At 41.3% G+C, this 13,744-nt stretch overlaps 2 protein-coding genes across 6 annotated transcripts in view; one reads left to right on the top strand and one right to left on the bottom strand.

The window, feature by feature from the left end:
* LOC111260973 (mitoferrin-2) overlaps positions 1–13,744 on the top strand; it is a 42,639-nt gene that overhangs the window by 15,732 nt on the left and 13,163 nt on the right. The window lies entirely within an intron of this gene.
* Positions 824–12,764, bottom strand: LOC111260974 (uncharacterized). Of its 4 annotated transcripts, none has more exons than XM_022834110.2 (3): positions 12,711–12,739; positions 12,170–12,461; positions 824–1,959 (listed from the first exon to the last, which is right to left on the bottom strand). In XM_022834110.2, exons 2-3 carry the CDS (start codon positions 12,248–12,250, stop codon positions 1,213–1,215), a joined length of 828 nt encoding a protein of 275 aa, XP_022689845.1. In that variant the 5' UTR covers positions 12,251–12,461; positions 12,711–12,739; the 3' UTR covers positions 824–1,212. The 4 variants fall into 4 exon arrangements, 3 of the variants coding, with proteins under 3 accessions (XP_022689845.1, XP_022689846.1, XP_022689847.1); XR_015311286.1 differs by lacking the exon at positions 824–1,959 and adding an exon at positions 9,056–9,422 and having other exon boundaries at positions 12,711–12,764; XM_022834111.2 differs by lacking the exons at positions 12,170–12,461; positions 12,711–12,739 and adding an exon at positions 2,391–2,810.

Genomic DNA, 13,744 nt, shown 5'->3' with positions numbered 1-13,744 from the left:
GTATGGGAGAAATAATCATTCTCTGCGGAGAACTTCGCTGGAGAAAATGTAAATTCAAATGAGAAAAGTTCACGCTGAACGGACTGAACTGCGATCAGCAGGGTTCAAGGGTATGAAAAGAAAAAAAAATGTACAATAGGCCTTAGCACCATCAGAGTTTGGCCATACAGCGCCATTTTACGACACAAGTAAACCCATCTGTTTGTTTCCTCATTTCGGACGACTTTTTGTTTTATCCTTATGACAGATGAAGTTGATCTGGACCTGGGCTAAGTAATCCGTTTAGTCATAACATCGTACAAAGGCCTATTCAGATTCAATCCGTTCAGCTAAACAATTTATTTGCCTTATTCAGTTCTGTGGTACGGGTAACCTATATTACTCCAGCCACAAAGTGACACTTGATTGCTCACTGCACAATCATATATTCGGAAGTTTCTTGAGACCTCTTTAATGGGAATTTGGTCAAGGCAATCCATGACTGTTTTATTGGCTTGGAGGGGTGGCAAATGTTAGTTAGTGTTTGCCTCTTCTAATCGTTGGATAGTCAAAATGACATTTGATGATCAGCACCTGAATTTTGACCTTTTCCTTATATCAGTTTTACGTTAGTGGGGACGTACGTCTACTAAACTTACATTATACTCTCGGCATATGATGATAATCATGTAAGCCAATTCACAAAATGTTAGCAATTAGTCGTACGAGACGAAACTTCCCGTAAAGAATCTACTCGGTGAAAAGATCTATTTTTTTTTTTTTTTTTTATCACTTTTGATTCGTCTTCCTACCTAAAGTTGCCTACCTAAAGTAATTGAATACATTATTAATACTCGCATCACAATATTATGAGTTTAATATTGCAGGTTCACTTATAGTCATGCTGTCCATTATAAAAAAAAGTTCCATTATTTAAGCGGCGCCTTGGATCTCTATGTACCTATATTTTTATTAGGTATATGTACATAAGTGGCAGTTATCTTAATTTATATTTCAGATGGTATCTCTCTTAGTCTCTCAGCTCATCGCCATTTTCGAACGTGTGTATGCATATTTCTATACCTATCCCTCTGCCTTTTATAATCACAATCAATATTATAAACAGTTTATTTGTGTTTATATATGGGCATGTGTACATTTGGCATCTATTTGTATGACGCGTGGAGGAGTACATAGGAGTCAAACACTGGCTGGAACTTAGGTCAGCTGAACTTACGCGGCGGCTTTTGCGTGTATGGAGTCATTATAAAGGGCGGCGGCAGGTGCTGAAGGAGCGGTGCCGGGTTCATTTGTAGCAACTGTGGCGCGGAAGCCGGCGACGTCAGCGATGTAATCGACGCGACGCGAGATCCCATGTGCGTCAGTGTATGAGTAAGACCCCTTCTTGAAATTGTTCACGTCACTTTGTTCCTGTCTGGATTGACGATTGCCATACTTGTCAACTGACTGATATCCAAAGGAATAGGCTTGGGAGACGTGGATAGACTCGGAAGGTATAACAGTTACCTTGGGCGTAGCGGTAACTGGGGCCTGTTCAGCGATAGAGGCGGTAAATGCCGTCGCGGCAAGAGGGGAGGCTGACTGGTAGACAGATACAGGAACACGAGCCTTAGCATAAATGACCGACTGGGCATAACTGGGCACAGTTGGTGCGGCAAGCATCGTGGGGGCAGTCACTTGACTTACTGGTATAGCGGCCACTGCGGCAGGATAAGCGGTGTAAGCTGCCGCTCGAATCGGTGTCGAGGCGCTAAGAGCCAGTGGAGCCAAATGGGAGATACGAGCACCAAACGCTAATGGTGCGGGGGCAACGTTAGCTATTGGAACCGAGCAGGCATAGCCAAGAGCAGCTTCCGCAGCAGCTTTGGCGATGGGAACTGTGGGGCCGTATCGCAGTCTGGTTGGCACCGGGAACCGGGCTTCGACCGCTATGAATGCAAGTGCGCACGGAAACAGCATCTGCAATAATCGGATGAAAACACCAAGAACACAGAAGACAATATCACTCAAAAGACACACCGGTGAAAAGGCGAGAAGTGCCAAGTTACTAATCATCAAAATTATTAGGACAGTTATCTGGTCAGTAAGCAAAAAAAGACATGAAAATATTTTCCTAAGTTCTACTTTTTTAAAGCAACTTTTTTTACAGTTTGAAACAACGCTGTCGATTGCGCGAAGTGTGTATCCAAATAGGCACAAAATCATTATGTTTGGCTTCTCTGTCAGTGGCGGCTGGAATGTGTTCAATGAAACATGCGTTACGTCAGCACATCTTGGTCATTCCTAAAACCATATTTGTATGTTACACTATCAAAAATCACTAGATCCACAGGGTGTTTCATCGCACCAGGGTACCATGATCGGTCTATGCCTTAGCAGGACACACACACCTTGCTGAACATTTTGAATAACAAAGTTTTAGCTTTTATTATTTTTTCGATCCTGATCGTCGGTGCAGCAATAGCAGATGTATCCTCCGCTTTACTCCGAACAAACTTTGACACATCAAAAGTTGTAACAAACGAAAACCGCTCTGGGAAAACCAGTGTCCTCAGAAGAAATTATGTTCAGACATTAAAGAAACTCCCTTAAGCACCGCTCTGAGGCACGTGTCGCATCCTTAGACACTGTTCGCAATATATATATATATATATATATATATATTAACTTGTATCCTATGCGTCGTTGGTGCACGTGAAGTTGCGTCGTTCTTGTGTGCTGTTACGTTTTTGTCTTGTCGAACGGAGATGCCAATAGAATTAGTACTATTATCAGTGGTCGCGCTCGCTATGCAGTGGTCGCCAGGTACTTTGGCGCCGCAATTTGAGCGTCGGTTGTTGAGCTGTTTATTATAAACGGGCCCTCACTTCGCAGTCCCCACCCGCGCCGCTCTTTCGCACATTAATAGCACCGTCAAGTACCACTGCCGCCTGCCCCTAGGTCCTTAGCAGCTAATAGCAGCAATAACAGACGTTCGCCCCCTCGACCCCACGGAAGCAATTGGGCATGGGGCACTGGTGTACCAGCACTGTTGCATTGTTGAAGCCGCCGTCGAAGTGAGTGCCGCCCCTAACATTATAGTTGTTATAGGGAAGCCAGTACGAACGGACGAACGGATTTTTATGCTAGTGTACTGGCGAGTCGTGGCCTTGCGATAGCGGCGGATGAGGGGGCGATGCTCCCTTTTTAAGCGGACCACAATGTTTCTGGACATCAGGACGATTGTGGCGGCGCTCCTGCTTATAATAGTGTTGGTGTTTTTGCCACGCCTCTTCGGCATCAGCGGAAAAAGACGAAGAAAGCGAAAATAGACGGACAGATGCATCTATGGGCGGACTTATTGTAGTGCAGGGACAAAAAATAGAGTGGCATTTGACGCTAGGAGAAACCATTACTCATTTAATGGCCAATTGAGTATTGGCAATGTTTGACACTTTCTGGCTTTGTTGATGCTCATGAAGAGTTTAGTTATGTTCAAAAAGATATAAGGTGCATAGAGCGTGATATTTTCATAGCTGGCGAAGAGAGAGTACCGATTGAGACTCATACTATGGCTAATGTCGTATCGGTTTCTGTGATATGGGTGGGTTATCGTTTAAAGCGCACAGCTTCCTACAGCCAAATTTTTTCTATCAGAATATCTACAATTTCTGACCGAGTGTCTTCAAGAGCAGTTGTAGAATAGAGCACTGTTTTTAGATGTACAAAGTACACATGAGCTTGTATAATTATCTCTAAGCGTATTGACACTGATGACTCGGTGACATTCGAAGGTTCTGCTAGTTTCAAGAAGAGTCACTATTAGGCAGAAGTTTAGGTTTTTTTGTACGCACACTTGCAGCACACTTGACTCCACTGTTTCTCATCGAGAAATGAAGCTAGCTTGTTTACTGTCACTTACCGAATAACAGTATCGTCTGTAAATATATTAACTAATTGCTTGTCAGTATAGGTTATGAGCGGAGACAGGACATCGGAACAATGTTAAAACCATATGCCTGGAGGCGATCATTTACTTAAAAACTATTTGCACAGAAGTGTGCCTGGAAGCGGGAAGTTCGGCAGTCTGCGCTAGGCGGTACTAGTTGATGCCACGGAGAGATGAACATTATTTTCGTGTGATGTCTTCAAATTTTATTATACAAATAGGTAATCAGCAGTACATTTGGCCCGAAGGGTTAGGCTACCTCTATTGGGGCCCTAAGTAAATGATTTCAAATTATAAAGAAGTTGCACTTCAATGTGCTTGAGCGTACCATTTGATAGAATGTCCAGGAGCAAAATTGTGCTTCTTTTAAGCGGCTGGAAATTGAGGGGTTTGTTTTATTTCTCGACCGGCAATGGACATTTCAAACGATACCGGTTATACAGCGGCTTTATCTGGATGACTAATGGACGGCTGTTTAAATGCGTTAAGATAGTCAGCGTAGCTAACAGGCGCGCTGTTCAAATCTCACAGTTGACAAAAATCGGGCATTTATAGTTCGGATAATAAAAAATATTAAGGTAAGGTAGTGGTATTGTAGTCATAAGCTGTTCATGTGGCTGTTTCATATGTCTGATGCAAAAATCCTAGTTAACTCGAACAAGACTCACTGAAAATTGGTGATCTCGAGACGATTTGAAAATAGAACACGGTTCCTAATAATCGATTTAAAGATTCTGTCAGGAGCCTTGTTTTCGTTTTACACTAACCGACGAGCACTCAATTCAAGAAGCTTCTCTAAAATCCGAACGAGCTATTGTAGACGAAAAACACTACCTTATATTATGCTGAAGTGGATCGCTTATTCGAGCTTTAGCAAACAATGAACACACAAAAGCTGCAGTTTATCATTATTGTGTGTCGCATTCGTTAACTTGAAGAATAAACTTATCGATGATTTACCATGATTCTGTTTAACCAAATGCGATCTTCAATTTGAATCTGGTACGATCAAAAAAACCTACCTGCCCCCACCGATCCTTTTTCAGGGCACAAGAGTGCTGTAACATTCACGTGTACACGCGAATCTTTGATGAAATCGGACGGAAATCGCCGACTTTTAGTGGCTGGTCAAGAACATGGTACTTACTGCTTACTCATATTGGCTATCGCTTTTCAACGACACGTCAACTTTAAGCGGGGCGAGGGCCCCGCTTAAACTTGGCCAAGTGTAATTTTGACGATTACCTGATGCTTTGATGGTTGTTGAATGAATCACTCAGAGGAGTAGGGCTGATTAGGACTGGCATTATTAAATAGCGAAGCGTAACTAACGCAGCGGCCTAATCAGTATTTGCTAAATAAACATTACGTTATAACATAGATCAGTTCGACTTCTGCAAACATTATGTTTTCAGCTTGATATTCAATCAACGTACTATGCTATTATTACTCGCTGGCAAAAGTCGAAACTAGATTGCCTCGGAAGTACTGGGGGGGGGGGGGGGGGGAGTACTGCATCTCAATTATCCTGACATAAGTGATTGATTAATTTAGCGGATTTATCGAGCGAAGCGGCACCGCAGATCCTGCCACTCTGACTAGACGGTGTCTATTGGTATGTCGCATCGATTGTCTCCGGAATGTTTGGTTGTTTCCTTTTACACGGATATTGTCTTCGGACGAAACAAAAAATGATTGATTTCTTTGATTAGTTTTACCAGTCAGAGAGATCTTGGCACGGCTATAACGATATCGTTTCGCCCGTATGCTGCTAATACTGCACGCGTACGATTCAATGGCTAGTAGACCCACTGTATCACAGAAAGCGATGACCTGTTTGTATTTCTTCAGGATGAATTGCTGCCCCGCGTCTTTTGACTGCCGTGAACCGAGCAATAAAAGCCTTCTCTTGGTACCTAAATTCGTGCGATTAGTTTAAAAAACGAGATGGATATAGCGGTTCCAATATCGATGTGGAATGAACATAAATCTATCTGTAATAAGTATGTTCTATACAAAATATGTTAATTCTTTCAAGCGACTGTACCCAGCAGAGCTACGGAACGTTCAATACAAACGGCATTGGGAAGTCACATAACTTACAGAATTTAAATCTGAAATCTTCCGAAGTATCCCGTCTAAAAAGGTAAATCTGAATGGGAATATTGTGTCTGCTGGCGCTGTATGAATGTCTTTCTCGTTTCTGTTTTCGGTGGTCCGGTTGAAGACGTGGTGTTTTTTCGCGGTGGTGAAATAGCTTGTGGGGTATCCGTTTATTTTATAAAATATCGTTTGATATCAATGTTTGGACATCACAGGATGATAATAATAAGTGCAATAACAGCAACCTCGGATTGCTCTTATTAAATACCATCGTCAAATGGCGAATCAACGTCATCTGTTTACTTTTGAAAACACCAATCAATTTCGTGATTCTTTTTTTGTTAAAGGAAAAATTGCAGGTGTACGAGAAATTTTTTCTGTGGAAATACTTCGCTACTGAGTAGTAAACATCGAGTAAATACTCAGATAATGAATATGTCGCACAACTTACGACACATCAGAGGTGATAGCAAATCGCTAGGTATACGGATGATCTTCGTAGGAAATAATTGGCGGTTTTTTACTTTTTGTTTATATTTGCTAGTATTGTAGGGTTTTTGGATACATATAATTACTATCATTGTCAAGGAAATCTTTTTCGTACTTCCGATAGCAAATAACGCCTCTGCACTAACCGTCAGCCCTACGTCCTGAATCAAAGGTGGCGTGCCGAGCGACATCGTTCAGTCGGCAGCGAAACGAATGTTGCCGGTCACTGATCAATTGAAATGTTTTTTTCAGGATTGGCTATGTAAAGCTGAATAATCGTATAGTGAATTAGATAGATCTTCAAGATTTTTACATATATCGTCGGCGTTGCCTCGAAAACAACTGGTCCACATTTACCGCCAGTAAACGCCAGTGACTTTTGCAATGATTGTGCACGTACGTTTCTAATAGGGGAAATAGGTACTCGATCGCGTTCGCCGAAAACACTTGTTTATATGCCGCTGAACGCTGTTTATACAGCTGTTATTAACCGAATTATTGTTTTTGGAGTTCTGCATGATTAATATGAAAACGGATTCAAACCATGACGAAAGGAAAAATCCGTGCATGCTTTGCCCCCATGCTTGGAGGTAAAACGATGGTAATGCTAGTTATTGTTTATTGTAAGGGATCACCATAAAATCATTCCGACACATCATAGAAGCCTATATTTTATTGTTCGCACCAGGCCATGATGACGCTTAACAGCAGCTATCACCGAATTCGTCGTAACGCTGAGTATACTGTTAACTAAGTAGAATATCCAGCTACGTGCATGGGGCTTTTCTGTCAATCTTATTATCGTAGATTGAATCATCAGTTTTCATGGGCTGGGCTGCACATTCAACTTCATTGGGCTGATGAAGAATGAAAGAAAACAAAACAGTATTGTCATTTCTATTGCTAAGGGTTAGACGTTAGAAAACCGAAATATTGAAGCACTTTACTTGGACACAAACATGTACTTTGTGTCATAATAGAACATTTGCTTAGTTAGAAGCAATTGCAGTTAATAAAGTTAAAAAGTATAAGGTGATTATGAACAACCGTTGCAGCAGGTACAATGCTCTAGTTGTCTGCTCACTCGAAGAGTTACATTATATAGCGTAAGTGACGAATGACAATATGTTGTTGTTGTTGTGACAAAGGGGTAATATCGTCTAAGCTATTAACATAACACTCAGGACATGCAACCCGTATATATCATCAGCAGGCATGTTCTATGCCCCTTCAGCGTTATCTACCCGAATGATAAGGCAATGGAAACATGCCCGTCTACTGACTCTGGTGACATATTATGATACAATGTACAATCAATACATAGTTTTACGCTGTTAGTAATTTATTTGTCAAGTTATTTCGCGCACATGTGATGATGCTCAAGTTACTCCCGATGTTAAGCTCAGTCAAAATTGCTCCGTCGTCATATAATTTCTGGCAAAGTTCATCGCGACTGGGTATGCATCTATATTTGGCAAATGAATTAAGCACTTCAGCGTGCAAGAAAAAAATGGTATGTATTATAGAATACAAAGCTAATATGGCTCATGTCATGTCAAATATACGAATTAAAGTTAAGTTTAGCGGTCACCATAGCACTTACATTGCTAGTGAAGGCTTTTATTGGAACGAAATGATTGTTTATTATATTATTCCAATAGAGAAATCCATGAAGCCAGTTAACCTTGAATTTAACAGCTTTTTCAAGTGTTATCTAACCCAATAGTCCAGGTCACGCCGCCGTTTTTCGGTCGGGTTTCGATCGACGGGCTACGCTGACATGTTATCAATGTTTAGGCATACTGTATATTTTCATCCATTTAACTATCGATGCTGACGCTGTTTTATATACAGGACGTACCAAATTAGAGCAAACGCTGAATACAACAGCGTGGAATCGTTGTAACAGGGCAAAAAAATTGGCTTTGGACAAGCTGTCAGTAGGCCCCATGTTTGACTGTGACGGAAATCGGCACGGATGATGTGGATAGCAAGTTGGAAAACTTTCTAAGTTTTCCTTACTTTAAGTCACCTTACTTTGGTTCAACGAGCTTCGTACAAACGGAAAAGCCAACCGGATACAATAATAACAGCGTTTCTGTTTTTGTCATCATATTGTTCATCGGTGACTTGACAGGCGAGTGCTACTATGATGAGATTAACATTTATCACGTTGATAAATCAAGTTCATAATGCAACCCCGGTCAGAATAATTGTCTGCCAAAGTGTCGATCCCGCCTCAATATCGACTAATGACGTCGTGCAAAGGTCGTATTGCACGTTGTTTACGCGCAAAACAACGCAAATACAATGTACCGTCCAATAGATTGTGCACAGCACGTGCTTGCTGAAGCCTGAAATAGAGCGGTTTATAAATAACGCGTTTTAAAGGGAGGCTCACGGTCAACGTCGCGTCGAAGGCCGCATCGCAGAAACGCAGTGTTGTGGGATATTTCACGGCTTTTTACATCGATCTAACTAAGCAGTGGCATGAAGCAAAGGAACGGAGTTTCCGTAGTTCCGTCAAAGCAGACGCAGCTATCCGCACAGTCAGTCCCTTATGAACGCTCACTTGAAGCAAGTGACCAATCCAGCTCAATCTCTTATTAGATGCAATGTTTTCGTCTCTTTTTCGTGTTTTTATCTGTGTACAGTTAAACATCGGCTAAGGCAGTAACGATATCGACACCAGCTGTCAGATGGTGCTGTAAATGCTACAGGCTAGTGGTAGTAATGTCGCATTTTAGATGTTGCAAAACTTCGATGATGTGTGTATACGCAATTACCTTACGGTCCTTTTTGCTCTAAGGAAAACCACTGTTCGTTTGCAGTACCACGCGTCTCATGGCGGCGAAGGGCGGAGCAGACAGAGACAGAGTCCATTGGCCTTGTTCGCTTCTTTCTGCGAGACAGCAGTCGATGGTCATTGGTATCATATAATAGAGATTTCAGGAGTGAGTTACTACAAAGATTGATTTTCGTAATTGTACTTCAGAGAATACTGTCGTCGGCTGCCCTATATGAAGCTCAGGAAGATTTGAAACTGTCCGGTTCGATTACATGGCCTAGTATCGTTGTTTGTTTACGCGACCGGCACAGAATATATTATCGTCCCGAGTTATTAGTACCGCACATGTACGCGATACAAAAGTAGTATAAACATAACAGGCAGCCGGTTGACAAGAGACATTAATGTCTGCAGTAAAAGCAGCAATAAATCTTCGACAAGGACGATCCAAATCGCACTCGTTGCTCGCACGTGATTCGCACAAATCCTCTGGTGTTACCGTATGAACTTCCGCATCTTGGTGATTAGGAAGAGCCACTACAACTTGAACTAAATATATATATATATGTATATATATATATATATATATATATATATATTAGTACGTAGCGCAAGCGATTCTATCAGACCATTGCTCCAACAGTAAATAGTTTAGCAGGAGCAACTGCTCTCGAGAACTCCATGTCACCATACTCAAAGTACATACAATTTTAACATTCAACTTGAGCTCCTTTCGTATCGTACAAGGTTAGCATGTAACAAACGAAGCTTAGCTGTCACTCCGTAAATAAGTAGCTAAATATAATAAAAACTAAGCATCCTATATGTACGACTGACTATATCGGTGGTCAGCGATGTAGCAGCGCTCGTTCGGGCTTATCTTGCGTTTAGTAAGTATTAAATGAATGTTATCGTAATGCTAGCGATGTCTTGTGCGGTCTTCTTGAGTCTAAAATTGAATTAACCGTCGGACCCATTTTTTTGCCCATAACCACTATCCATTTCAGAATAGCGGCAATTTTCTTCCACGAAAACAACTTTTGCTGTGGTTGCTTGCGCACGATGGCATTTCATTGGCAATCAGTTCTGCTTATGGTGCTCAGTTACTACGTATTGAAGACTCGATCATAAAAACGGGTCCTGTTGATTTTCGAGGCAAAATGTTTCAAATGTAGGAATAAGTATGTACAATTCTAAGATAGAGCAATGCCTTACATTGTGAAATTATACATATGTAATGATGGATTATAGCATTCTTATAATTGGAAAATATTCTTCACGCTGCGAGGACTGTTTCGTAGTAATGTGGACGCGTTGGGAGGACAGGGGAGAAGTATGAAGCGCTTTGATTAACGCAGAACTGCAACAGATTTACGTTTCTGCATGGATGTATACATTTATACATCACTATTGAAATGACGACAGAAAATGTCGACTCTGTCAGTCCGGTATGTTTGCTTGTTGTGGCCGGGTTCATCGCAGTACTATGTTACATAGAAGCAGCTGCCTATTAAAAGTAAAACATACACTTGAATAAATTAGACGATGATTTGGTATTTCAACAGGAATAGACCAGGAACTCAGCAGCTTTCTTCTCTAGACAATAGGCCTATTGCCTCAAAATGAGGGATTCCTTCGACCACCATATTTAACGATTTATTTGTAGTATTGCGTGCGCTGTATGATATATGAAGATTTTATGGATTATACGACTATTGCGGACCGCCGATTATTGTATTAGTATAAGTTTTTGTATTGAAATCCAGTGAAGTCATCCATAGGTGAGGTTACGACACTTGTTTGTCATGTTATTGTCTCTCTTGATAAATTCCAAAAGTTTCGCATGTGAAGTTTCGCGTCTGGAGCGGGTAGAATGTGAAACAGTAACTATTCGATTATACAAAACCATGTTCACTTATGGGGTTTATAGAACATCCGATGATGAGCACGTAGAACAAGCGTTACATCTGCAAATTCTAACGGGGGTCACTGGCTGATCCAACGTTTTACTGACTACTCCAGATCGCCTCGCATCCGTCAACGACGAGAGCACAGCGGCTAAACACAAAAAATCCACTGAAAAGCAGAAAAACCTGCTAATATTCATATCGTACTTGCTGACCTCATCCACGTTTGTTCGAGGAAGCCAATCAAGTAAACATTTTACATGCGAAATTTTTGGAATTTTGACAAGATGGTTATCTATAGTTGTGTGGTACGTAGCTTTGTTGGTAACATCGTTATGAAGTTAATTACTGGCTAGTTACATTATAACTATCGGGTTCAATATAGCATTTCTACTACACAAATTTAAGTACCCAGAAAATATATGAAATTTTCATTTAAATTATAGCTCTCGTAGCACTTTCCATTGTGGCTCTATTTCAGAATCGAAAGATTCCTCTATTCACTCCGTCGTGCAGTCAGCATCAAATCCAAGTTTGCCTATTCATGTAGGGCCACAGGCCATCTCTTCGAATATCTGCCATTATATCTACCTCAAAATACCATCAGAAAAGGGGTAGACCGTCTCTAGTAGACCACTGGGAAAACTGAGAAGACTCGTTGCAGGCTTTATGCATTATATATTTTATGAATACGTATCTGTCGACACCCTGTTACCTAATCATAACAATTGGTCATAGCACCCCTGACATAACACTTCCGTCTGCTTAAGCAATGGAACAGAATACCGCTATTGCTGTTGCCTTTAGGAACAAATAGTGGCTTTGCGGCCGCAGTATTGAGTCGGGCTAGCATCGAGTCCCTATAAACCATTCTATATCTAGTTATGTGTGCATCTTCGTGTCTTCTGGTTCAAAATGGAATGAAGTACAACACAAAATTGTCGGTTCACGCACCTTTTGGTCGCTAGTATGATGATGATAATAATAACAATGATGATGATGGTGGTGGTGGTGGTGGTGGCGTTGCTGTCGCATTCGCCTCCAGCTGTCAGCGATAGAAATTAGTAGCAACCTCAACTGTTAAATACGGCCGGCTGTATGACTGTTGTTGTCCGTATCTAATGATCGTCTGCTGTGCAGCTGCTACGCGTTCGTGCGGGTTCTGTCCGAGCGAACATTTTCTGAACTAGCCGCGTACGCCGCGGGCGTATCCGGTCTGAATAGATCGACTTGCGTACACCATGTCCTGCGGGAAAGCGTTATCGGTGCAGATGTTTATAGCCTCTATTCTACCTCTGCTAACTGTCATTGCCACACTACAGCTCTCAATTCCTGCTCAGAATCTGTCGAATAAAAATACCTTGGCCGGACGCACGGGGTTATCCTAATGCTGGCTACTTGCCTATTCATACGTGTGTCTGCGTATAATATAATAATAATGAATGAAGCTTGCGGTGCGACTCAATTACAATAGTCAGTAGCAATCGCGTATTACCATTATCGAACAGGTACAATTTCTTTCATATCGAGCACCTTGACACCCATCGCGATTCTGTGACTCCGCCTTCTGATTCTGAATCGCTTTATCCTTAGGAGTCCTTCGTTCTCAACAAGTAATGATGTGGAATTTTCTGTAGGGCTTTCATCTAACGAAAGTTCAGTAAAACTGTCACGACCGGCTGTAAGTTCTTCTGGCGATGAATTCAGAATATCCTTAACATACATTTTTTTCAGGTACTTATGTAAGTAGTAGGATATGATTCAACTGAACCAAAGATTCGCTTTAACTGTAAAAATTCGCGAATTTCTATTTTCATTGTAGCCTTGCGACGAGACTACGCAGTATGGAGGTGTTTTCGATGCAGTTTGTATTATGAGCATTATGGTTACCGCTTAAACATTCAGCTATGATCATTGTGATCGTAAATTAAGTGTATATATATTTACAGCTGTTATCCAAAATCTATTTTGCAAATCCTTGATCGGTTCCTTGTTTGTTTAGCGCATCGTGGCCATCCTTTTCAAGCATAAATTACTGGTCCTAATGCAGCAAGTTCCAGAACTAACCCTAGTGAGCATAAGCAACTTGGCGCAAGTTACTGATGTATTTAGGTAATCACGTTTTCTAACAAACGATCCTGCTATGATCTTGAGTCATGTTTTCGTGTATGAAAAAAGCTTCTCTTAACGAAAAAATCAATAATTTTTTTGAAATCTAGAAGTAAAGTATTTTTTTGTTATAAAAACTATACCAATTAAACAAGCTGTTCCAAGTTAGACATGTGCTTAAATTCGGTGTTGCAACCTTTTCTGGAAGAGCTACATTGGTCAGAAAAGGGACCATGTTTATTGATGAACTGCTCGGAGAATTTACGTTTGGCAATTATGAGCAGCTCCTATTCAGGGCCAGCGGAAGTGCCCCTAAGGCTTAAATATTCATAGTTATTATAGGCATTCGGGAGAATTGCCCAGAGCCACTGTGGTGCACCGGGCTACCAAAATGGTAATGATAAAACCAGTTGCTACGAT

This window comes from Varroa jacobsoni, unplaced genomic scaffold, assembly GCF_002532875.2.
Source record: "Varroa jacobsoni isolate VJ856 unplaced genomic scaffold, vjacob_1.0 scaffold_499, whole genome shotgun sequence".
NCBI lineage: Eukaryota > Metazoa > Arthropoda > Arachnida > Mesostigmata > Varroidae > Varroa > Varroa jacobsoni.
This window is presented reverse-complemented; position numbering and strand designations above follow the sequence as displayed.